Source organism: Neovison vison, chromosome 2 (genome assembly GCF_020171115.1).
Source record: "Neovison vison isolate M4711 chromosome 2, ASM_NN_V1, whole genome shotgun sequence".
Lineage (NCBI taxonomy): Eukaryota > Metazoa > Chordata > Mammalia > Carnivora > Mustelidae > Neogale > Neogale vison.
In genome coordinates this window covers 215,933,383-215,959,219 of record NC_058092.1, presented here as the reverse complement: position 1 = coordinate 215,959,219, position 25,837 = coordinate 215,933,383, and the positions used below count along the sequence as shown (strand labels likewise).

Below are 25,837 nucleotides of genomic sequence, written 5' to 3'. Positions count from 1 at the left end.
GCACCCGAGCTTGATTTTCTTCCCTTCTCTGACCTACTTCCCCACTATTAGAGGGTTTCCTGGGATCATTTCATAATAAATCGCTTCACGGTCATCATTGCTTTGGATCTGCTGCGGGGGGTGAACTGAGAAGGACAGCAGAACATGCAGGTGATCGCTCTAAAATCCCACCCCTGTGTATAATCTGAACAAGCATCTTGGGGTCATTAAGTCTCTTGCTCCTTGCAGTGGGAACCTTGGTCCCATTGCACAAATGGAATGATCCACTTATACTGTCCTTATCCTTGACTGGTTTACTCTGTTTTGGTTAAAACATCGCAGAGGTCAAGCTCTTGTGAGAGAGATGACCAGAGTGTCCTCACATAACATTCCTGAAGGAACTCTCTTAGTGGGGAAACTCTGAACTGAAGTGCACATAACTGTGGCTTCACCAGAAAGACAATACAGTGGATTCAATGACCCTAAATGTTGACCTGATGCCTGAAAGCCAAACAGACCCTTGTCCTAACATAACTCTGTTTTCCAAGTGGGAGGTCTAAGAAACATAAGGCCATCAGAGGAAGCCAGCCAAAACCCTTCATTTTAAAGTCTTGGTTCCTCTGAATCAGATCCTGATGTTAAACATTTCTCAAAGTAGTTTTTAAACTTTAATTACATACTCTACCAAAGCAAAGACCAAAATCTCTACAAAGGTTCTTTTTTATTTTTTATGATGAAGTATTTATTAGTATGTCTCTTTGGAATAGATTTTCATACCCCAGGCCTGAAAAGAAATTCCACATAGAAATCATTCTCAAAACACGTTTTAAATATTTGAGAGTTTGTCCTTTTTTTTCTCACCTCATGCCATGACTTGTTAATGAGGAATAATTAATAGATTCTTATTAATAAGAAACGCACTGCATTTTGAAAATATTTTTAAATGTAAAGCATATACACCAATATTTATAACAGAGAAATTCAGATCCAAAATTTCATCTCTACTGAGTGCTTGGCAATGTGGTGCCTTTCAAATCAATCGGTGTGGTAGTCACAAAAGATTGGCTTTTTGCAATGCATTAGCTTAATTGAATGATACAATTACAGTCTGTTAATAGCCATGAGGACCAAGTAGAATGTCATCACTCTAATATGGACAGGACGATGATAGTTTTGCATTTCTTTTTATCCTGGAATTTGAGCACTGATTTCTCTAAATATTTGGGATCCAAGAGATTTGAAAGAGATTCCTCCAAAATGTTCCAAAGCGAATGTCATGAGCTGTTCAAATGCACCCAGCCAAGAGCTTTGGGCTAGGACTTCACTTGGGATGGTCTGTTGAGGGGAAATCCACCCCCAGTAAAACGAGGGCCAGTTGGCTTGGCCATTGAGAAGGTGTTATCCATGGGTACTCTGTCCTTATTTCTGCAAGACAGGAAGGAAAAGTTAACTTCCTTAGCATCTTTTTCTTCCTCTAAGTTTGGTGTTCTTTAAGTCCCTATGTGAGTTAGCCACTGAAAACTGCTTTGATTAAAGCTTTCAGTTTTAGGGTTGCCTGGGTAGCTCAGTGGGTTAAGCCACTGCCTTAGGCTCAGGTCATGATCTCAGGGTCCTGGGATCAAGTCCCGCATCGGGCTCTCTGCTCAGCAGGGAGCCTGCTTCCCTCTCTCTCTCTCTACCTGCCTCTCTACTTGTGATCTCTCTCTGTCAAATAAATAAAATCTTTTTTTTAAAAAAAAAAAGCTTTCAGTTTTAGACAAAGTGATTGTTTAAATCTAATTAGGTGTTCACTGATAACACAAAGAATTAGGGAAAGACACAGTTAAAGGTGCCCTCCTAATGTTGATCTAAATGTGGACATAAGACCACATTATAACTCAATCACTACGGACTTGAGACTCTTGACTTGTAACATCATCCTGTTTTATAAAACATTTGTTTAGCTCCAAAATCAGTCAGAAGAATCTTTCTCTTGGCTTTCTTTATTTATTAGTTATAATGACTAATTCATCATTTATCAACTTCTATATCCCAAAGTTTCAGTGGAAACTTATAAATATTTACCACAGATTTATCTTCATCAAACCTGGATATTTATGAAATACAAATTTTCCCATAACTTTAGACAAGCAGCAGTTATTATTAGAAATAGTTTAAGATACAAGAAAATCTAAGAAAGATGGATAAGATAGCACCTTCAGCAATAAAGGAAAATCTAAAATGTATCTCCTTAAAATACACACATGTACATATACACACACATTCACACACATACACATTCAGGTCTCCTGCAGAGGTAGCTTAAATTACACAAATTCCTTATTGTGTATTTAAGGGTCTTACAGAAAACATCTTTGGAATCCCTTTTTAAAAATAAAAATCAAGCTAACCGCTAAGACCAAATTCAAATTAGACTTGACAACTAGAACTGATTAACCTTAGGGGGTGGGAATTCCACCTTTGGGGAAAGAATCTGACTAGTTCTGCAAACTCAAGACCAGCCTGGGGGTCTGGGACAGGGCAGTGAGAGGCAGGTGGGTGAGGGTGCAGATCAGGATGGAAATACGATGAAAAAAATGTTTGAGAAAAGTGAAAGAAGGCATAAAGGCAAAAATGGCATGAGTTGCTATTTTATAAAGAGCAAGTATAGGGAAATCATCCACAGAGACTACTCTAAATTATTCCATTTGGAAAGAACCTGTAGAGGACTGGCTAATCAATCCAGCAGTCTCTTAGCAGGACTGATTTCATTATTATAAAAAAAAAAAAATCATCCTCCATAAGTAGGACAATCCTTGACTGGATCCGGTAAAGAGGATTCTTTCTAGTACTTGGCAACCCACACACCTGATGCCTGGTGGATGAAGGCAGCCCGCTCCCCCATCCTTCTCTTGCCTGCAGTAACGTAACTTTCCCTCTCTGCAGGAACTTCAGCTTACCAACACTGGCTTGGTCAAAGGTGACTGATGGGAATGATACCTCCCTTACATCACCTTTGTAATATATTCTTAGACCGTCACCGTGGCCCCCTTCAACCTCCTCCCTTCCAGTCCACACCCCCTCCGCACCCTTGTTCTCGCCTCAGCATACTTTCCTTCAGCACCTTAATCCCTTTGCTCTTCTCCTGCGAACCCCTCTCTCTGTCTGCCTCCAGTGTATAGATCCCCACCAACATGGAACCACCCATGACACCCTCACCAGGTCAGAGTGGCTACAGTTATGAACATGTTAGGGTAAGAAGAGGACCAGTAAAAGCAAGGATTCTAGAGCTGTGCTATCCAATAGAACTTTCCACGATGGTGGCAAAGCTCTCTATCTAGAGACCAGTGCTGTGCCCTCTCCTTCCATGTGGCTATTTAAGCAGCTGAAATGTGACTAGTGTACCTAAGAGACTGAATTTTTAATTTGACTTAGCTATAATCCATTTTAATTTAAGCATCTACAAGGGGCCTACTAGTCCTCTTAGTGGATGTACCACTGGGAGGGGCTGAGCCAACAGAGGGGCATTTCTGTTGGCTCCACAGGCTTCTGTGTCCAGGAAACTGTATGGAGGGTGTATGGGAGGGGGATCAATAAGGTCAACAGGCCAAACTCCAGAACCAAGACCAAAACAGGACAACAGACCAAACTAAACAGGACCAAGGTGGGGAAGTTCGTCAGCTCTGGAAAATTAAGTAACTGCTTAGCTAAGCTGGTTGTTCATAAATGTGTAAACCAGACTGCTGCTCTCCAAAATGGTTACATGTACTCTATAAGATGACTAAGTTGGCCCACTGGGAAGTGCAAAGAAGATATTTAAGATTCTATTCATATTTTGTTTTTCAAAATTAAAAAAAAAAAATCTCAGTTTACTAAGAGTTACCAACGAAGTGACAATAGTATTGCAATGTAGACAAGTTAAAATATGTTGGAGGTAGAAAACTATTCTAAAATAAAAATTTCATTTTAATACCTAAAACAAATATGTATTTAATATTCATGCATATATATGGGCAGCTACAAGTTCAAAAGTGTTTTACTGATAAGAGGCTGTAATCAAAATGTTTGAAAGCCATTGAACTAAACGTGTGCCTCACACTGGAACAAGCCATCGGCACGAACATACTGTCCTAAGAGAAAACCACTGTGTTTCCACCCATCATGCACTGATTCACACCATTAATATCAGTGGTTCTCCAGGTTCTCTGAGGAGTGACTCAACTGCAAATTCTTCAGAGCCCGCAGAATCTAAACATCTGGGAATGGGACCTGGAGACCTACATGTTCACCCAATCCCACCAGTGGTTCTGAACCAGATGGTTGCCAGTCCCATACATCAAGACAGACCCACTGAAATCAGCTCTAATTTTTGGCAAGATTTGACTCTACCAAGAAGCTGCCCTCTGAATGTGGAATGGGGGAATATTCTGATTTACAAGAAGGGCAAATTTTTCCTGGCAAATCTATTTGCATCCCGTTACTTCATTGTTGTTGTTTTCCCCTCATGAATCACAGGCAGATGCCCCTCTTTCACCAGGTCCCTGCAATGCCCAAGTGGACGAAACACCCAACTTGACTTAAACCCCCAATGTGAGCCACTACAGAATCAACTGGATGAGTTGGGCAATGCCACACAGCCAAGCCGAGGTTCGAACCCACTGATTCACTGGGGCCCACTCTCTCACCCTAGCGTTAGAAAAACGATGATATCCAAGTGGAGAGACATTTGTCATTTTGTGTAGGCATCCTGAAACCCAAAATGTTAACCTGGAGAGTAAGAGCTCACGTCACGCCCCCGGCAGATGCTGAAGCTAGTGCTAGACGTAAAGATGGTTCAGAGACAGATTATCTAAAACATAGGTAAAAATGATCCGCAAGTTACTCATCACAGCTGTGTTCTTGGAAAGAACAGCTTTCCCACCCTCCACTCCTTTGCAAAATTACCTATGTTTGTAAATGTGGATGTGCTTTCAAGCCTGATTGTGAATCTCAGTTGCAAACAATGTTATGGCATGTTTATCTCCAAGCCATGAGAACAGCGTGGGGGAGGTATGGCGGGGGTGGGGGAAGTGGGGGAGAATCCCACTATGTTTCCTCTGCTCCGTATGAGACATGCAACTTGCTCTGACACAAACCAGTGGGGATGTGTAGAATGTCATCTGTTCACCCTGTGCCTCCGTTTACCCCCATGGACTCCATGACTCCGCAACGGTCTGCCAATTATCTTATCAGCAGATAATGGGCACAACAAGATTAGAAGAACATTTGACTAATTCTTACTTCTGAATGTATTCTTTACGTTTCTGGGCTAGGTATTTCTTCTTCAAGTTCATCAGTTCATTGGTAAGTTTCTCGATCTCGTATTTATATTCTTGGCTCTGTGATTCATACATATTCAGCTCTGAAGACAAAACCTAACATGACAAATAAAGCAGCATTAGCGGAAGAGACACAGTGAAACGATACCCTTTCCTGAAAATTTTTTCTCTCTCATCTGCTGCCATTTACCTCCATGGGGTGAGTAATACAAAACCCCGCCCAAGTTTAACAGCTAATCCGCTCACTTTTGCCAGTTCTCAAGGTCTCGTCTAGGTAAAAATCTGACTGAGGTCTGCAGACTCCTAATCCGGGGGCAAATGTGGTGAAGCCTCTGCTTGGAAGAGCTCTTGGGCCACATTCAAGCAGGCTCACCCATGAATGGAGTAATGGGTTTCAGGTATGTTGTGAGCAGAGACAGAAAAACACGCAGGCATACAGTATCAAACTGCACTTAAGGCCTTTTTAAAGAGCCTTTAGGGAAGTCATCACTAGGGAGAGTGATTCGTTTGAGGATTATGGTTAAAAATTATTCTGGAATCATCCGCCATCACCACACCAAGTAGGCCTTCAGTGTATGTGTTTTCCTAGGTTGCTGTTCTGCTAATGTCTATCACCTCTTCGCTGTTCTCTTTGGGACTCTTCACAGGCTCGCTCTTTCTCCCAGCACCGCAACGCTTCCCTCTGAGAAGCAGGGAGCCGACATGCGCGTCGTGGGAGAGTCTTAAGCCTCTGTGAGAGGAGCCCTGATCAGCTGCCTCTTCCACTCTGGTGTCCCATAGATGCTCTTGGTCTCAGTCGAGCAAGAAGAGTGGGCATTCTCTCATCTGAACAGGCCGCGTAAAGCATGCCCAAGCGAGGAGTGCACCCCACAGAAACCAAAGGGAAGGAAAGAAGGTTACCATTCTAAGGGGCATGCAACAGAAAGATTCATTTTCCCTCTTGCTCACTGTTTGAAAAATTTGCACAAAAGGGACATCTCTGTCTTCTAGGTATTCATCTACTTCTGAACGTGTTCCCTTCATTGCTTTGAAAACGATTCTGACTATGCTATCATGAGCTAAAGAACAGGACCGTCATGTTGAGAGAAAACCTGTCTTAATAGCTAAACAATTAGGAACAAAGGGTCTGTTTCCAAACAACGAATATCACATTTCCTAAAAGAGCCCAGATAATGAGGACAAACTGGCAGACGAGACGGGCTGAGACCAACACCTCTGAACCTCTTCCACCAGGGGTCACATTTCATCAGAGCAAAATTCTGGACCTCCTGAGTTAAAGGGTTAAAATGCCCAAAGCGCCAGTGAGCCAGGCAACGCGATCCAAAGCAGAATGTGGCTGGCAGCAGTGTGAAGACAGACACGTACTTTCCTAATCTATACCCACCCCTGAGAAAATGAGCTTTTGTTTTGTTGGGAATATATAATTGTTTAAAAGGATGAAAATAATCAAAAAGATTATGCTTCGTGCAAAATTCGAACTACATCTCAGGATACTCTGGTGAAATCAACATTGAGGGATAAGTTGAAAATTAATGTTCTAATTACATGTCTGTTTCATCTGCCTTTTTTAAGTAGAAGGATGTGATTTTACAATGTCTTATTTGTGAAAGGATCAGAACTGGAGGAGGAGCGCGGCATCTATATTACCCCAGGCAGAAAGGCAATGATTATCACCTTCGTTGTGCTGGTAAGCGCCGGAATTCAGCCGGCGTGTGCTACATTCCGTGTTTGCGTGTGTGTAAGATTTCCCCGACATGCCCAGAATACCTAAGGACTCACTTCGGAGGTAGAGCTCCTGATACAAGGGTAACACACCGTTTCCAAGAAAACTTTTAAAAGGCACACGTAATGATATAACATTCCATCTCCCCCAGTTGAGTTTCTGAAGTCACGTAGAAGGGAATTTATGCTAACAGAATTCTAAAGTGATTTTACTTTCCTTTCCCAGTGACTGACTCAAGAGATGGTCATGAAGGAAGGCCCTGGGCCCCGGGGACTAATCTGTGCTTCGCAGGGGGAACGGAATAGCAGAAACCTGCTTGGCACAGTGCTTTGCTTCGGGGGATGATGGTTTTAAAACATTTCCTCTCTTCTTCCCCCCCCCCCATTCCAAGTGCCCTCACTCATTTTGAGATCATCCCCATATACCTGTCCCCCAGATTTCCGTTCAGGTGCCATCATCCTCTCTCCAACTCTTCCCTTGCTCTCCTCCCTCTTTCAGAAAACGGAGAATTGTGGGGTCTATTAGTCTCGCTGCAGGAGGGCAACTCTGGGATGTGTCCTGCTCCTCCTGGGACTGGAATTCTAAAAAAGCCAACCTCTATGGTGAGTGACGTTTGGGAGACCGGCTCCTTGTACCGAGACAGCAGGCATGTCTGGGTCCCTCGCGTGTGGCCAGGAAAAGGCAGAGGCTCCCACTTACTTTCAGCTGTTTTGTCTTTTCCCGCAGCGTGTGGCGATAGATCTGTAGCTGCTCGGCGGCCTCCGGACCAGGCTGTCGAGCCAGGATGTGCTTCAGCTCCACATACAGTTTCTCCTTTTCCTGGTAGAAAGCAAAACCACAAAGGAGATAAACAGCCCCGTCAAGTCAGGAAAAGTGCCTTTACCAGCATGGTCAGGAGAACTTGGGACCATCGTAAGATACTTCAGAGTGCCACACTGATCACATGCACCATAGATCTGATCAGGAGTGCATCCAAACAACCCCGGTCAAGGGCTTAGGTTGGGCCAGCAAGGGAAAGTCTCTCTCTACCTAAACTTAGGATCACATGACTGAGAGACAAGGGCAGTGATGGAAGATTTGGACATGTGCTGTGGCCAGTAAAAGTAGGACATAGGGGAGTTTTCGCAAACATGTCCTTTGAACTGTTGCTTGAAGAGTGAGTAGGAGTTTTCCCCAGAGCAAGAAAGGAAAGGTTCTGAGGCCAAGATTCAGAGTCAGGACAGGGGAAAAGTGATTCTAGTTCAGTAGGAGCACTGGACCACAGGAGGGAGAAGTGGAGAGAAGAGGCTGGGCTCATAGGTAGGTTCTAGGCTGTGTAGTTTGGGAGGAAAGGATGAGCTGTGCCTGGGTTTGTCTTCAGAGGAATAGCTCCAGCAGGAAGACACAGAACAGAGTGAGGTGCTCAGGGCACCAGGATAAGCAGAAGATGAAAACAGATGGACCTGAGGCAACTAGGATGGAAAAGAGGTAGATGTGAAGACATTCCTGAGATAGAATCAGTGGGATTTGGTGAAAGATCAGTCAAGGAAGGAAGGAACAGGACCTAAAAGACTCCAAGGCTTCTAATATGGACACCTTGGGGGCTGAAGGATGATGGTAATGGAGCAGGGAGGCTAGGAAAGAAGGGGTGTGGGGAGGGGGAAAAGAACTGTTTCCACATTCTCTTCTGATTATCAGTGGGGTCTGGATATGTTGAGCTTGAGGTGTTGTGGGATATTGAGGAGTTGAAAATGAGGTCCCAGAGTTCAAACTAAAGAGCAAGGCCTCCCCCACTTTGCTCCTGGGTGTTCACTGGGTTAAAGCCTCTGCCTTCAGCTCAGGTCATGATCCCAGGGTCCTGAGATCAAGCCCCACATCATGCTCTCTGCTCAGCAGGAAGCCTGCTTCCTCCTCTCTCTCTGCCTGCTTGTGATCTCTGTCTGTCAAATAAATAAATAAAATCTTTTAAAAAAAATATAAAGAACAAGTTGAAACTGGTGGTGGGTCATGGCTAAAGCCATGAAAATGGCTCCTTCAACAAGGGATGGCCTTTAGGGTGGGCCAGAACAATGAGATCTTTGGGAAAGTCAACATATTGGGGGAGGGAAAGAAGAAAGACTGAGAGAAAACGAACAAGGGAGAGTAACTGAATGCCCCCCAGTTAGGAAATGGCAGTGTTTACAAAGGGAAGCATGATTTGAGTGGTCAGTGATATCCAATAGGCTAAGAGAAGAAACAGAAGGGGTACTGAAAATGGCCTTGGGGGAGGCCTTTTAGGATGATACCACTGCAATAACATTGGGGGAGCAGAAGTCACAGAGGCTAGAGAACAAATCAGAAGTAGGAAGTAAAGAAAGCAAGTCATTTAAGAAATATGACATGGGAAGAACTGAGATCTGGAAATAGTTTGAGAGAACAGGTAAAAAGCCAAGAAAACTAGGATGTACACATTCATAGAACTAAAAGAAAGGGCTTGCTAGGAACCCACAGCAAATCATAATTTCATAACTGAATTTAACCAACAAACAATATAGAATTCCCATTTGTACCCTAAAGTTTAATTGCTTGTAATGTGTGTTCAGATTCTTGAACTAGGGAAACTACATACAAGGGAAGATTTATTTCTAAGGCACCTCAGTTCTGGATTCCCATTTCTCTAAACTATAACAATTTGAACAAACATTGATAAAGACTAGTGTGTCTATTCATTTGTCTCTGTATGTATTTATTTCCTTAAGGTAATTATGTTAAAGAGAAAAAATAAGTAAAAGCCCTCTTAATAAATGACATGGCCAAGCAAATGGAAACAAATTTTTACCTAGAGCTAAGTATTCTTAGCATTGTCATCAAATAGTGTTTTTGACAGAGAACATGAGAATCATTAAAAAAAATATCAGTAGAAGAAAATTCATTAACTACTCATTGTCACCATTTGTTTTAGATTTTTCTTCCCTCTGGCCAAATTACAGAAATTTTATCACAAATAACATGACTCTACTTTCAAAAGAATGTATGTAACTTAAGAACTAGTTGGATGGATTAAGATTCTGGAGAAACATGTATCCAAAAACAATACTCACCATTTGAGAAATAATTCCAGAAACAACAAGGAAATCCAAAAGCCCGTGCAAAAGAAGAAAACTTGAACAAATAGAATTACAAAGCAGTCGTTTTCCTTTGTTGTACAACACCTCCCGTCACACCTTACAACATAATCTTCCCAGTAAATGGATGTAGCAAGCAATGGGAAAGATGTCAGGAGGTGAGTTTATTTCCTATAGCCACTTAATGCCTGCTCTGTTGGAGAAATAACACTTCTGACAAGGCTTCAAGATTCAATTTGGAGAGGGTAATAAATATGTGGAGAAGCCCACAAAACCGTTTTGTCCATTTCTTTCAGCTCCCCTTCCTCTCTACCAGAATATGGGTAGATGTGAAAAGTAAAGAACCCCATGAAGACGAGGAGGAAGCAATCTGGTTTGGAATATAATAACGTCTTAAACTGAAAAGATCATCTTACTCCAAGAACCTTCGAATGTTTCCCAGGTGGAACACTTTTCAACTGCTCTTGGCAGGGAGAAAAGAGACACAGAGGAGAGAGGCTGGAAGAAGCAAATATTGCTACCTTGGCTCATAAGCGAGAATCCCAAGGTCAACGGCAATGAATGGTGTGTCCCAAAGTCCAAAATGTGACAAGTCAAAAACCCAGTCATGATATACGCGAGAATCACTTTTCCCATGCAACACCTCCTCTGGGGTTTGAAGACATGTTATAACCTTGAAAGAATCTGGAGGAAATCGTGCTATGTAATTCCTAAAGGCTACATGATACTATCAGTAGAATGGAGCCAGAAGGTAAAATCGGGTTGGCAGCCAGGGGATTTCACACAGAGGTAAGAGCATGACTCAGCTCCCAGCTCTCGGGACCTAGGCCTGCTGAAAGGGCTCCACCCACCCCCTCTGACAGGACATGTGACCTTCACCGACAGTGAACTAGGCCACCATTTAGCCCGTCTTCCCCTGTCTCCACTTCCTGTTCTTTTTTCCAAGGCTATAAAAGGAACCAAAATGGATTTATTCTAAAGAATAACTGAGTGTCTGAATAGTGAGGACCCATAAGTGTGGAGAAAAGTGAAGAAGTTGAGTGAATTACTATTAAAATGGTTGCAGTATTCAAAGTCAAAAAGTTCTAAGAGTTAAACCACTCAGGCCAACCGATGCATGCGTATTCATGGTGGGTTGAGAGAACACCAAATGAAACTTCAGGGACTGAGACAGTAGGAATGGGAAGAGCAGAGGGAAAATGAGTTGGGGGGCAGTGGCTGAAATGCATTACCAGGCTTCAGTGTGCATGAATTTTGGTCTGTGTTTACAATAGAAAACCTAACGGATAAAACCAAAGTGAAGGCCGGTCAACATTAACATTCTAGCTGTGTGTATCCTACAGATTTGTATTTTGGGAGAGCGTTCTGGTAATTTAGATAAATATGGAGTGTTTGATGGATTGAAGGTCTTAAGTACGATTGTTTTCCAATTTATTTCTCTCCTAACCCTCTACAAGGGCCAACCAAGCTCTTCAAACATTGTGCAATGGTGTGTATAATAACCCCATTTAGAGACAAAGCGTGCAATTCTATTATAAAGAGAATCTATCTTATGCAACAGAGAGACTCATTAGGCTGTCCGGTGTACATTGTCTCCATAAGCCAGCAGTGGCAGAACCAGCTGCCTTGTAAAACATACCCTGTCCTTCTTCGTTAAGCTGCATTCATTTCTTTTTAAACCAAGTCAATTAATTTGTCACTGGGTTAGAAGCACCATATGTCAATGAAACGTTGTAAGAAAATCATGAATAGTTTATTACTTCCCACCAACAAAAGATTGCATCTTCAGGTTAACATTTCTTTATTTATTCAGAGTTTGTTCTTAATGCCCATCAATATTACTTCGTACCATGCCTCACTCTCTAAATTATTTTGTGAACAGCTATACTGGAAAAAACTAGACTCTGAACATCAGGAGACTAGCTCCCACTTTGGCTGAGCATGACTTGCAAGCATAAAACTTATTATGTCCATCCTCGCGATGATGCTCCCTGGCTAGACATCCCATCCTCTCAGTCGGATAGACTATCAGACATGGTTATGGATTCTTTTGCTGCAAGAGTCTCCAAGTTATTCTGGATAAGAGCACGGCTCATTATTAACACTGGCTGAGTAGAGTGGTATGAAATTAATTACAGTATTAGCTTCAAATAATGCCGTCGTTACACGGTGACAATCTGTAACTCCAGATTGGAAACTCCAGACACGAAGTCACTTAGACCTTCAGGTGTTTGTATTTTATCTGACAATAAATTAAAAGTCTACATTCTGAACAGTCTATGCAAATAGGAGTCAGTGCTATTCTGGGTACAATATGGAGGAAGAAACCAAGCTGCTCCCAGAACTCCTTTCCCCACCGAGCTACAATTTTATATTCACTGTCTGTTTATATTCCCTGTCTTAAGCTCTGCATCTTCAACTGAAAACAGAAGGTAGTTCACATTCAACGTGCACCTTAACCCCTCTTCTTCCTCAGCTCGCCTACCTGAGGCAATAACTGACTAAGAGGAACTAATATATTCTGTTTTAATCTGAATCTGTGCTTGGCAAATGCCAGTGCATTGATTCTGTTCACCCTGGATTCATCAATTTGCTTGGGCGAGTGTTGCAAATAATAGCTTCACCCTGGGAACCAGCTAATTCATGTGAATCAGGCAGCTTGGCTCCTGATCCAGAGTCACATGCTTATCTATACCCACCAGGGTGAAAGCCACGCACTGAGATGCTTGGATACGATGTACTCCAAAGAAAGAGACACCACCTTATCTTCACTCTAGCTCATCCGATGGGTTCAAGATGAAGTTGGTTTAAAAAAAAAAAAAAGAAAGAAAGAAAGAAAGAAAAGAAAATGCCCCAATCATTACCTCTGGGAGAGCCAACTTCCCAGAGTACACAGAAAATCTTTTTTTTTTTTCCAAAATAACAAGATGCCATTTATATTACTTCAGTATTTATTCCTGATGAATCCATTTTTTCCAGTTGCATTATGAGCCTTTAAAGTCAGAATTATGCTGGATCTTTCTGTATGTCCCTCATACCTGCTACTGTGTTCTACTCATTCTAGATGCTCGATAATTTTGTTGCTTGCGATTATACTGTCAGCAAACTATGCCCATCATATCTCAGTAATGCACATCAGCAGAGGTGAGATATGCATATGTTGAGAACTTTTGCTTTAATTAGATCACTGTAACAACTCCCGGTTAGCAGAGCTTATATAATTCACCCAAATGAGCTAGTTGCTCCTATAAATCATATATCTTTGAGTGAAATTTTACACCATGCATATTTTGTCAAACTCGTGCAAATACTTGATATACAACCTTGATCTCTTAGTAAAATGTTTATAGCAGTTTCTGATAGGGCAAGTGGTTTCAAATGCCTTTTTTAACTCATAAGACTAGCAAATGTCTTCACATTAATTGGCTCTGAAGCTCTGCTTACATGTGCGTGTGCGTACGGACACATGAAAATGCAAGCTTAACTCCTAAATTAAATAATGTGTGCACTTTTTAAACAGCTTCCTTAAATACAAGAATTCTAATAGCACACATAACTCTTTCCTATAATTAAAAAAATGCATTACATTTTTTCCTGTTTGCTTGATTTTAGTTTCCTTTCCACCTTCCCACCCCCACTCATAATCCTTAACAAAAGACTAAAGCCAAATTTAAAATTTTTAAACAAAACTGCTTCCCTCTTCATATGAAGGCAACTACAGAGCAATCCCCAATTTATGTAGAAATGACTCTTTTCATTAGTAGGAAAATAAATTAGAAACACTGTAAACATATTACATTTCTATCTAGCTTTAGGAAAGGGAAAGTAATGGCTGATACCTTGGGGCTTTCTTGTTTATTAGCTTTATAACGAAAATGTCAGCTAACCTGAACTCTGGACCTATCTTGTTTATGATGTCATGAAGTGGTAAAGCCCCCTAGAGAGGCTGAGACACACAGGATTGGGGGATGAAACAGAATTACACAGCTGAGTTCCTCGTGAGCAGGAAACTGCTTGGTTACACAGTGGTTCTTGGCTCTAGATGTAGATGATTAAGTGTTTTATGAGGCATAGGAGAAATCTGCACACACTAACCTTCACACATTTTTGTAATAATAGGAAAAATGTTTCTGGTACTTTCTGATATAAACAACACAAACTTTCTTGGGAGATCTCTTTGCAACGGGTTTTGTCCTCCAATGCAAATAGATGTTTGTGAAGTCCTGGACAGGGTACATAATTGCCTAGATTGGCCTAAACTTCATTACCAAGACTGCTGGCTGGTTTTACCCTTGCACCTTACCTCCCAACCTAACATATGTGAAGAATTTGCCCGTAAGTCATGGTGGTGTTGGCTGTTCTTAAAACCTATAATGAAACAGGTCTAGAAAAATTCAAGTCCACTAAGTTCTTCTTTAGTGCCAGTATGACACATACGATTGTGCTAGTTTAATATAAAGATAAATAAGGTCCAAACTTCAAGGAGCTCACTTTTCAGCAGAAGGAAGACAAATAACTAAGTCATAAAATAAGACAGAGTAGTTCCAGGTCCCCAAAGAAGTGCTAGGGGTATTGTGCAGTGTGTGGGTAGATCTAGAAGGAGAGATGATATTCATCTGGTGGACTGCAGAGAGGGAAGTGTTTCAGATGGATCTCAGTGGGAATAGCTGTAATACTCGTATTCATGAATCAGAGAAGGGCCTCACTACCAAAGGACAAATTGAATAGACAAAGCCACTTGAAGTTAATCCACTGAAAATGGGATCAATTTTCATAATAAACAGTACAGAAAAACGTTTGAGATTTTTTTTCCTTGAAAAACAGATCTAAAGTTCATTTTAAGAGTTTAATTTTTTTGAGTATTTTACCTTATCCTTTTAAAATTTGCATTTTAATTGTAATAATGTATGATTACTAGATCAATTAAAATCATTGGGTTCGGGGGGCATCTAGCTCTCTCCTTTGGAAGAGCACCCAATTCTTGATCTCAGAGCCATGAATTTAAGCCCCACACTGGATGTAGAGATTACTTAATAAACTTTAAAAAGTTATTGGGTTTTTTGGGCACCTGGGTGGCTCAGTGGGTTAAGTCGCTGCCTTCGGCTCAGGTCATGATCTCAGGGTCCTGGGATCGAGTCCCGCATCGGGCTCTCTGCTCAGCGGGGAGCCTGCTTCCCTCTCTCTCTCTCTGCCTGCCTCTCGGTCTACTTGTGATTTCTCTCTGTCAAATAAATAAAATCTTAAAAAAAATTTTAAAAAAAGTTATTGGGTTTTTTAAAGATTTATTTATTTATTTCAGGCATTGGGGCAAGGGGCAGAGGTAGAGAGAAAGAATTTCAAGCTGACCTTGCACTGAGCGTAGAGTCAAGCACAGGGCTTGATCTCACAACCCTGATATCACAATCTGAGCCAAAACCAAGAAGCAGATGCTTAACCAACTGTTCCACCAAGGCACCCTACGGGTTTTTTTACATGGCTGACAATATTATGGTGCAATTGGACTTCTTTCATATATCTGACTTCTGCACTACAGCAGTTTTTAAATTTTTTATTATGTAACAACCATACACAAGAATATATAGTAAAAATAACTATAAAGCATAATAATAAAATGAATGCTCATGGTAAGTCCATCACCCATATTATGAAATAGATCATCATCAGTACCTAGCATCTGTGCATACCATTCTCCATCCCATCCCTGTGCCTACACAACTGCCACCATCAGCCAAGGGAAGCACCATCTGAATCCTGCGGTTGTCATTCCCTAGTTTTTTCCATATAGCTTGAACATATATCTATTATTTAATTTTACTTTGCTTTGAGCTTTATAAAAATAAGCACACCTAGTTTTCTTTGACTTGCTTGTTTTACTCAACATGACTCATAATAAAAGATTTATTAATGTTGTTGTGTGCCTCTATGCATGTATTTCGTCTGATACTCTGTTGGGTGAAAATTCCACAATTTACCCATTCTCCTGTCCATGGAGTTATTTCCAGGGTTTTGTTTTTATCAACAACATTGCCATGAACATTCTCATGCGTGTTCCCTAGTCCCCAGTTTTAAGTCTTCTCACCATGTACACCTAGGAGTGGGATTGCTGCATCTTAAAGAATATAAACGTTCAACTCTGGAAGAGAATTAAGTGATTTTCCAAAGGGCTCTCCAAAAATCCCCTCTGATCTCCACCTTTGCTATTTTTTTTTAGTGTCACCAGGCAACCCTAAGCAAAGGATGTAACTAAAGCCATACCTAGAGTCTTACACACTAAAATTATAAAATATTGTATATTAAGCCACCAAATGGGTGGTGATTTATAACAATGCAATAAATTACTAATACAGACATTATAACTGTCATTCCTCTAGAAATAGTAAGACAGTATCTCAATGTGGACATATGTTTTATTTCCCTTCTTACAAAGTAGGGTTAAGCATTTTTATTTTCAAGTTTATTTATCATTTGTGTTTCCTCTTCTGAGAAATGCCTGTTTCACGCACATTGTTTTCCTATTTTCTACCGTTGATTTTTTCTTACTGATTTATAATTCTTTATATATTCTGGATTAAGACATATAAAATTTGTGCCTTACTTTCTTTATGACTCCTTCTGAGGAGCAGACATTCTTAATGATAATGTAGTAAGATTTATCCATAATTTCTTTTATGGTTGATGCTTTTTGTATCTTAGTTAAGTACTCAGGCCAATTATTTTTAAAAGACTTCTGTTAGCAGAAATATTCAAAGCCTTCGTTAATTTCTCCCAAATCCCCTCCTAATCCTTTGATAATTTAAAACATTCTGTTTTGAGGTAGCTACACTTAGAATTGTTTGACTTTTCTCTTTTCCTACCAGATGCTGATTTGCCATTGCCTTTGATATGATTCTAGAATTTTTCTAAAATCACTTGCGTTGACTTCAAGTGATCTGGCATCTTTTACAAAGCTTATAATTACTTTGCATTGTATTTGCATTTCTTGTTGGCTGATATTAACACTGGACAATCCTACTGAAAAAGAGAAACCAGTGATATCAAGATGGGCAGGAGTTAGTCACATGATGCTGACTGGGATGTCTGAGGATAGATAACAGTCATATAAACGGCAAGTTCTTTAGGGAATATATTTATATTATGAAAATATTCACTTTCCTGCACGATCTCAGAATTTGGGTGAACTGGGCAGAAAATACTGGAGAAGAATAATAGAAGTCATCACAGCAGCTCTCACTTATAAAGCAGGTGCTGTGGATGTGCCCAGCATGGTGCCCAACTCAAATGTGGCATTTCTTTTTTTTCTTTCAAGATTTTATTTATTTATTTGAGAGCGAGAATGAGAGAGAGCAAGCACTAATGGGAAGGAAAGGCAGAGGAAGAGGAGGGAGGGGCTGAGCAGGGAGTCTAACATGGGGCTCAATCTCAGGACCCTGGGATCATGACCTGAGCCGAAGGCAGACACGTAACCAATTCAGTCACCCAGGCACCCCCTGAAATGTGAAATTTCAATAACTCATCACAACAAACCCGAGAACTGATTGTTATTATCCCTATTTTCCAGATGAGAAAGTTGAGGCTTGGAAGCATCACTGACTTACCTAAATAAAGCAACTAGAAAGTGGCAGAACCAAGATTTGAACCTATATAAGATAGAACATTTCAAATATTGAGATGAACATGTATTATCCTATATGTGTGTATATATAGATACACAGATCTATAGATAGGTAAAATACATGTGTATATATGTATGTGTGTGTGTATATACCTCCATCCTCATTCTTAAGCATTACTCACACTGCTTCCTATAGCCGGTGGAAAGTAAAAGAAGGGGAAAATATAAACAAAAGTATAAAGGTCAGGAGGTGAGAGTATAAAAGCATCCAGTAAGCCTGCAGTAAGGAAAGTAGCAAGCGACTATCTTACTAGACTAGAAAAGAAGAATGTATGTGTCCTGAATGATAGACAGAGGAGTTTGTTTTCAACCCAATAGGCAGGAGGAAACCATGGTGGGTTTCTTGGTGAGTAATATGTTAATAACATTAATATATTATCATATATCATATACATGTACTACTATAATAATTTATAAGACACATATAAAATAGAAGATTTTAAAGACTGAGATTAAAATGCACATATATGTAGAAGTTCTGATATTTTCTTCCAACACTCAGTGGATGGTCTTAGGTGCTCTACACTGGAGAACACTGGTCTAACATATTAGAAGTGAGGAGTGAGGATCTACATCAGAAGAGTGGGCAGGGGACAAAACACATAAGATTAGAAATAGACGCAAAAGCATGGGGAGATGCAGTTTACTTGACTCAGCAACTGACCTGGCAGGAGGTGGACGGGGGAGTCAGAAGTAACACTGGCATTTCGAGCCTCTGGGTGTCTGGACAAGGGGCCACACCATGAACAAGCATAGCCAAGCCAGGGAAGGAGCTGGCTTCAGGAAGCAGATGGAGAGCTCCATACATGGAGGACTTCCCTTTGACAAAGATGTATTAAGGAAACGGAAGCTCAGCAAGGCTATGGAATTTGTCCAAGACCGCATACCTACAAACTGCAGAGCTAGGATTCTAACTCACGCCGGTATGACTCCAAGCCTGGACCGGCACCCTCTTGGCTTCTTCCAACCCATTACCAAGCACCCTGCCTCCACCATTCTCAGTCACCAGCCAAACCAGAGGGACAGCCAAGGTAGAGAGGAATCAGGAGAGAATAGAGCAGCTGTGTAACTATACATCGACAATGACAGCTGCATAAAGAAAGGGCCTTCCACAATCAAGTTATTAAAATGTGCAGTGGGACCAATGAAAGGCAACTGAGAGAAATCTTGCTAACTTGGAAAATTCTTTAGGGTAGTACATACTTTCAAATAAGCCAAATTAAATTTTAAAACAAGAAATGCTCTGATGGAATTACATACTCAAGTTGAAATAACTCCAAGTAATTTGGATTTTGTGATTAAAACCTAAGAAGCTTCCAAGTAGTCATAAGATTGTGACATCACAGAACGGGCTCAGAGTAGAGAGGGCTCTGTCCTGCTCCGCTCCTGTTTCCTGTGTGCGCATCCCACTAAGTCACTCTCCTTCCCTAATCCACCAGATTCTTTTAAGCCTCCTTGTCTTTGCACCGGCCACCCGTTCCTCCGTAATGCCCTTCCCCGAAAGCCAGCCCCAACCCTTGTCCAACACCTCTCAGCTTTTACAATGCTGCTCAAAGTAACTTCCATTGGGGTAGGGGGGCTTTTCCAATTTCCTCAAATTAATTATATCTTTAGTGTTACCACAGTCTTCTTAGGGATTTTAACCTTGGGTTGATTTAGTCACAGAGTAGTCCTCTCTTTCATGCAGAGGATATGTTCCAAGACCCCCAGGAGATGCCTGAAATTGCAGATAATACCAAACCCTATACATCCTGTGTTTTTTTCCCATCCATGCCTAGCTGTGATAAAGTTGAGTTTATAAATTAGGTACAGAGATTAAAAACAAAAAGGAACAATGACAATAATATATAGTAATAAAAGTTATGTGGATGTGATGATCTCTCTCAAAACATCTTATTGTGCTGATGTGAGATGAGACAAAGAGAGGTGAATGATGTAGGCCTTGTGACGTAGCCTTAGGTTAATACGGACCTTCTTCCTACATGTCAGGAAGAGGCTCATTAGCTTCTAGACCCGGCCGACCACAGGTAACTGAAACCACACAAAGTGAAATGGCACATAAGGGGAAACTACTATACTCTTCAGTTGATGGTGCATTATCGTCACTTGTTCCTCTTTAACTTCACATACAACATAAATACCACCACAATAAGTGTGTCAGTGTGGCATAGTTATGCACAACTGAGTTATTTCTCCGAATTAACTCCTAATGTAGAATTTCTGAGTCACATTATTTATATATTTAATATATTTAATATATACTACCAAACTCTTGTCTAGAAATGTGACATCGATGCAGGGGCGCCTGGAGGGATCAGTTGGTTGAACATCTGACTCTTGAGTTCAGCTCAGGTCATGATTTCAGGATTGTGAGATCACGCCCCGCATCAGGCTCCACACTCTGCTTGGAATCTACTTGTCCCTCTCCCTCTGCCCTTCTCTCCCACACTCTCTCCCACTCTCTCTCTCAAATAAATAAACAAACAAATAAATAAAATCTTTTTAAAAAACAAAATTAACATCAATGCAAACTCTACCCACAGTATATATAATGTGTATACAGTGCCTATTGTCCCTACATTCTCACCAGCACTAGGCATCATCGCTCTGTTTTTCATCTTTGCCAACTCCATAGGCCAAAAAAAAGGGATAATTATTCTTTTAATTTTCATTCTTTTGATTACTAGTAATGTCAATCATGTCTTATATGTTTATTAGCTATTTGTATTTTTTTCTTTGTGAATTGTTTGCTTATGACCCCTACCAGTTTTTTCATGGAGGTGATCATCTTTTTCAAATCAGTTTGCAAAAATTCTTTACATATTAAGGATACTAACCCTTTCTCTGATACATTTGTGGCAAATACTTTTTTTGCCTTTCCATTTTCAAAGTATTTTCTTCTGTGCTGAGGATGTTCTCGACTCTTTATGTAGACAACAAAACTATCTCTCCTTTCCTTTGTGATTTCTGCCTTTGATATTATACTTAGAAAGCCTTTGCCCTTCCCCTAGATACATACCCTAGAGACATATTTATATGTATGTACAAGAGACTTCTATAGGAATGCCCACTGAAATACTTTTACAGTAGTGAAAGTTTGGGGGAAAATACCTAAATATCCATCACTTAAAATATAGGTAAATATAGTAGAAATATACAGTAGAAGGTGCCCTGGTGACTCAGTTGGTTTGAGCCTCTGCCTTCAGCTCAGGCAATGATCCCAGGTGCTAGGATAGAGCTCCATATTGAGCTCTCTGCTCAGTGGGGAGTCTGCTTCTCCTTCTCCCTCTGGCCTGCTCAAGCTCTCTCTCTCTCTCACTCACTCACTCCCTCTCAAGCAAATAAAATCCCTAAAAAAAAAGAGAGATAATGAAATATACAATAGAACTATCCATAGTATCCATGTATATCATCATGGATATTTCTCAAAATATGATGTTGAGTGTGGAAAAAGAACAAAATTAATATGGATACTGTAACACCACTTGTATAAATGTAAAGTACACCAAGTAATTCTCTACATTGTTTGTAGATGCATCAATTTGCAGTAAAAATATAAAAATATACTGAAGGAATACACATCAAATTCCTGAGAGTTGTTGCCCCTAGAAAAGGTAGAAAGGAAATAGGACTTCAAGGGGTCCACCTAAACTGAAAGACCTACTCTATTTTTTAGACTAAAACAAATGTACCAAAACATTAATATTCACCATTCTGGATGGGTGGCAGGTATATTTGTTGTATTACACTTTACTTTTCTGCATTATAACTTTTCCCCAAATGAAAAAGGGGAGATTTCCTCCACCCTCCAAGAATATATAGAAATTTATTCTTATTTTATTCTATAACTTTTGCAATATGTCATAAAATTTTGGGAATGGTATGGGTATGAAGTAGAACTCCAACCTAATGAATGAATGAGTGGATGAAAATGAGTGAGTGAATGAGCAAATAAATGAAAAGAAGAATGAATAAATGATTCTTAATGACTAAGTAATTCTCTGTCACTTCTATGAGTGCCATCATTCAGATTACATAAACAGACTCAGCAAATCAGAGAGAATTTAGTAGTCAAGCTGATACTCAAGTAATCACGGCCAAAAAGTAGATTTGCCCCAGTCAGTATGGTAGCCACTTGCCATATGTGGCTACCAAGTACTTGAAATGTGGATAGGCTGAATTGATATGCACTCTAAGTGTAAAATACATGCCAGATATGACCGACTTAGTACAAAAGAAGAATCTAAAATAGCACGTTAATAACTTAAAATTCATTTCATGTGAAAATAATAATTATTTTGGATAAAATACATTCAACAATGTATATTATCAAAGTTAATTTCACCTGACTCCTTTTACCTTGTTACTGTGACAGCTAGAGAATTTACAATTACAGATATGGCTTTTTACTTATTTCTTACTGGATAACACTAAAATAGAGCAACAATGTTGCTTTAGATATAAAATTGTAGAAGAAAAAAAATGCCCAGTTTTCATATATGCCTAATCTGAATGCAAACCAGCCACCTCTTTATATAAATAATGGTATGAAACTAGATGAAAAAGTATGAGGTCATTATGTTGCACAGCCGACAACTTGGAAAATTAGACCTTACACAAATTGTTCCATAAAGCACTTAATAAAATTTTAGGGAAGTGGAAAAATTTCTATTAAGTTCTGTAATACAAAATAGGCTCATTTCCAAAAAGTAAACCATAAGGCGAGAAGGTGACGTGAAGTATACCTACCAGAAAGAAATGACATTCTGTTGTCCGTCTCCTAATGTTTTTACTGCCCCATGGACCACCACGGAATCAGCTCGTATACTCAGTGGTCCTGGGGTTACTTTCTTTTTAACACAGTCTCCTCGTGCCTAGACAGTGATGATTCTAGTGTAGCTGTACTGACGCTAAGATCCAGGCATGGACCAGTCACAGAGAAGTATCTTGGTCAAAGAAAGCTACCAAAAAGTAATTTCAGACTAGTTTTAGTACTTCGTTGGCATCAAAGACTGTAAAGGGGGTATATTATCCACATGGATACTTAAACCCCTCCTCTCCCATAACCTGTAACTGCTCTCACATCCTCAACTCCAAAATTCCTAGGGAAACTTCCTTCCTGAGCTGCCCACCTTCCTTCATTGTTGTCACAACTGTGTATCTCAAAAGCCAGGAGAACTGTTCTGGTAAGGGCAGACCCCTCCCCCGAGTGGAAGTGGGATTGCCTAGAGGAGACCACAAAGCCAGAAGCATCTCTAGCAGACAGAATTGGCAAAAGCTGCAATAAAAACAACAACAACAACAACAAAAACCACTTTTACATTTGGTGTCCTTTCCCAACCAGCCAAAGCCAGGAGTTCAAAGTCTATGTATAGGTGAAGGTTCAACATGGGGAGAGCAACTGATTAAAAGATCAGATTTTATAAAACAAAAGTGGGGGTGGGATGAGCAGAGGTACAAAAATGTACCTTGAGGGCGCCTGGGTGGCTCAGTGGGTTAAGCCGCTGCCTTCGGCTCAGGTCATGATCTCAGGGTCCTGGGATCGAGTCCCGCATCGGGCTCTCTGCTCTGCAGGGAGCCTGCTTCCTCCTCTCTCTCTCTCTGCCTGCCTCTCTGGCTACTTGTAATCTCTCTCTGTCAAATAAATAAATAAAATCTTAAAAAAAAAAAAAAATGTACCTTGAGTAGAGTTTTACTGAGGAGTAATTCAAGTGGGATCAGGCCCTGCAGCATAGAAGGAATTCACGAGTCAGAGAACACCAGTAATAGTCTACATTAAAGAGGAATTAAGTCTTCTTCAAATAGCTGCCATTCGGAGACATACTGATTTTCGGGCATGACGCTTAGAAAGGGACTGTAATAACAAGGAAATTTTTTTTTTTTATAAGTTTGGGAGATAGAGTCAGATTTAGTACAAAGGGCCCTGGGGTTTTTTTGTTTATTTGGTGTGGTTGTGGTTTTTTGTTTGGCTTTTTTTTTTTTTTTTTAAGATTTTACCTATTTTGTTTGGCTTTTATTGTTTTTTTTTTTTTAAAGATTTTATTTATTTATTTAACAGACAGAGATCACAGGTAGGCAGAGAGGCAGGCAGAGAGAGAGAGACAGGAGGAAGCAGGCTCCCTGCAGAGCAGGGAGCCTGATGCAGGGCTCGATCCCAGGACTCTGGGATCATGACCTGAGCTGAAGGCAGAAGCTTTAACCCACTGAGCCACCCAGGCGCCCCATCTGATTGAAATAGGCTACCTGAAATTCCATAACCAATTTACTTTGAATGCCGCTAATCCCAGAGCTGGCTTTAAAATGCCCTAAGGCCGTGTTCCCCTCTCTGAATGCAGGCTACTAGCTCGCCATTTCTCTCCTTCTTTCACCCTGCCCTGGGACCTGCAATCACTCAACCCTCCCAAACGGCTCGGCCCATTAGCTTCCTCCTGGCTTTATGGTTCTGCTTCCCTCTCCTCTACCCCAGAGTGAAATCCTCCTGAGCGCCTTCCACCACACTTGAAGCCCTCCTCCCTGACCTTCTGCTACACCCGCTAGGCACCTTTCTAGTGCTACCTCTCTCCTGCCGACCACTCCTCAGCTCCCGGGTCACCCAGCAGTGCTACATTGTTGGAGGGCAACGCAGGAGGTACTGAGCGGAGCCATTACAAGTTCAAGTTAGGCACATTGACTTGGTCCTTCTTCCCTCACAGAAGTTCTCATTTTATTTTCTGTGAACACCCAGATATCATCTGCTCAGCAGCTTCTTCAGACCTATCTCCTCTGGACCCTGGGTTCACAGTGGTCACCCTCACTCTCACCAGATGACCTGATCTGAACAGACAGAAGGGATCTTAAGAGACCCCAGTCATCCTCACAAGACACCAGTGCTACATAAGTTCTCTCTCCCTTCCTGTCCATATCCAGTGAAGAACTGGAGGCCTTCGTCTTCCTTCCTGGTACGTGCACAGGAATAACATAGGCAGGCATCCACCCACACGCAGAAATCCACGTGTTCTACAACCCCCCACACACGCAAACACACGTGCCCACCTTGAATCTCCTCCTCTCCTCTGTGCTTCCCCTGTACTCATGCCCGCCATTGCCTGACATCGACATGAACTTCACCCTGCCTTTAAAATGTTTACCAAGGGAGCACCTGGGTGGTTCAGTGGATTAAAGCCTCTGCCTTCGGCTCAGGTCATGATCCCAGAGTCCTGGGATCGAGCCCCACATCAGGCTCTCTGCTCAGCAGGAAGCCTGCTTCCTCCTCTCTCTCTCTCTCTGCCTACTTGTGATCTCTGTCTGTCAAATAAATAAATAAAATGTTTACCAAGGCTTGGAAAAGCACATATCACTCCATTACACTAGAGGAGTGGGGCTGCAACAAAAAAGAACAGAAGTCTTGCCTTCTTTATTCTACGTTTCTCGATACCTTGAATCTTTTAGAACAAAAAAAATGTATTTAAATTATACGTGTTTAGTGTTTTTCCTCTGGTCTTTCAGAGCTACATACCTTACACGAGTAGCCTAAGTCTACTGAGCCCACTCTCGTGCCATCTCTTCCCTTTGAAGGCCCCAGCAGTCAGGTTTCATGCCCAAAAACCTCCTAGAACTGGACCCTCAAAGGGCACCAGTGGCTACATCCTTCCCTGAGTTCTAACTTTCTTGGCAGATGCCAACAGTGATAACCTACTCCCTCCTTGAAATTCTCTCCTTTCTTGGCCTCTGTGAGACTGCCCTCAGTTCTGTTGCAAAATTGAACACATTTCACTGAAAGACCCTGCAAACAGCCAAACAAGCCTCTTTTTCTTCTAAAGTTGAGGGAAGTGACAGGCACTGCAGAATGGGGAGCCTCTAAATGTGTGTGTGTGTGTGTTTGCTTACCAAATGTCATATTCTAAAGAACACACTACACTGTCTCACACAGCCACCCCCCATACTGTCCTCACTTTGGGGAAAAGCCAAAGATGAGAAGGTGACCCTAAATGTCACCCATAACCCTCAGAGCTTCCAAGGGGACTTCTTGCCAGCCATCTTCTACATACACCCCCACCACATGGGCCACAGGGCTGGGTCCTCCCTTCCTGAGCTGATTGGTTCA

The 25,837-nt window shown here is 41.2% G+C and overlaps 1 protein-coding gene across 3 annotated transcripts in view; it reads right to left on the bottom strand.

Moving 5' to 3' along the window:
• Nucleotides 1-740: 740 nt before the first annotated feature.
• The window catches only part of CFAP58 (cilia and flagella associated protein 58), a 118,633-nt gene continuing 93,536 nt past the window's right edge, over nucleotides 741-25,837 (bottom strand). For all 3 annotated transcript variants that reach the window (XM_044240461.1, XM_044240462.1, XM_044240464.1), the window contains 3 exons: nucleotides 7,699-7,818; nucleotides 5,239-5,372; nucleotides 741-1,404 (listed from right to left, as the gene is read on the bottom strand). In XM_044240461.1, coding sequence (XP_044096396.1) covers nucleotides 1,293-1,404; nucleotides 5,239-5,372; nucleotides 7,699-7,818 — 366 coding nt within the window. In that variant the 3' untranslated portion in view covers nucleotides 741-1,292. The remainder of the gene's footprint in view (nucleotides 1,405-5,238; nucleotides 5,373-7,698; nucleotides 7,819-25,837) is intronic.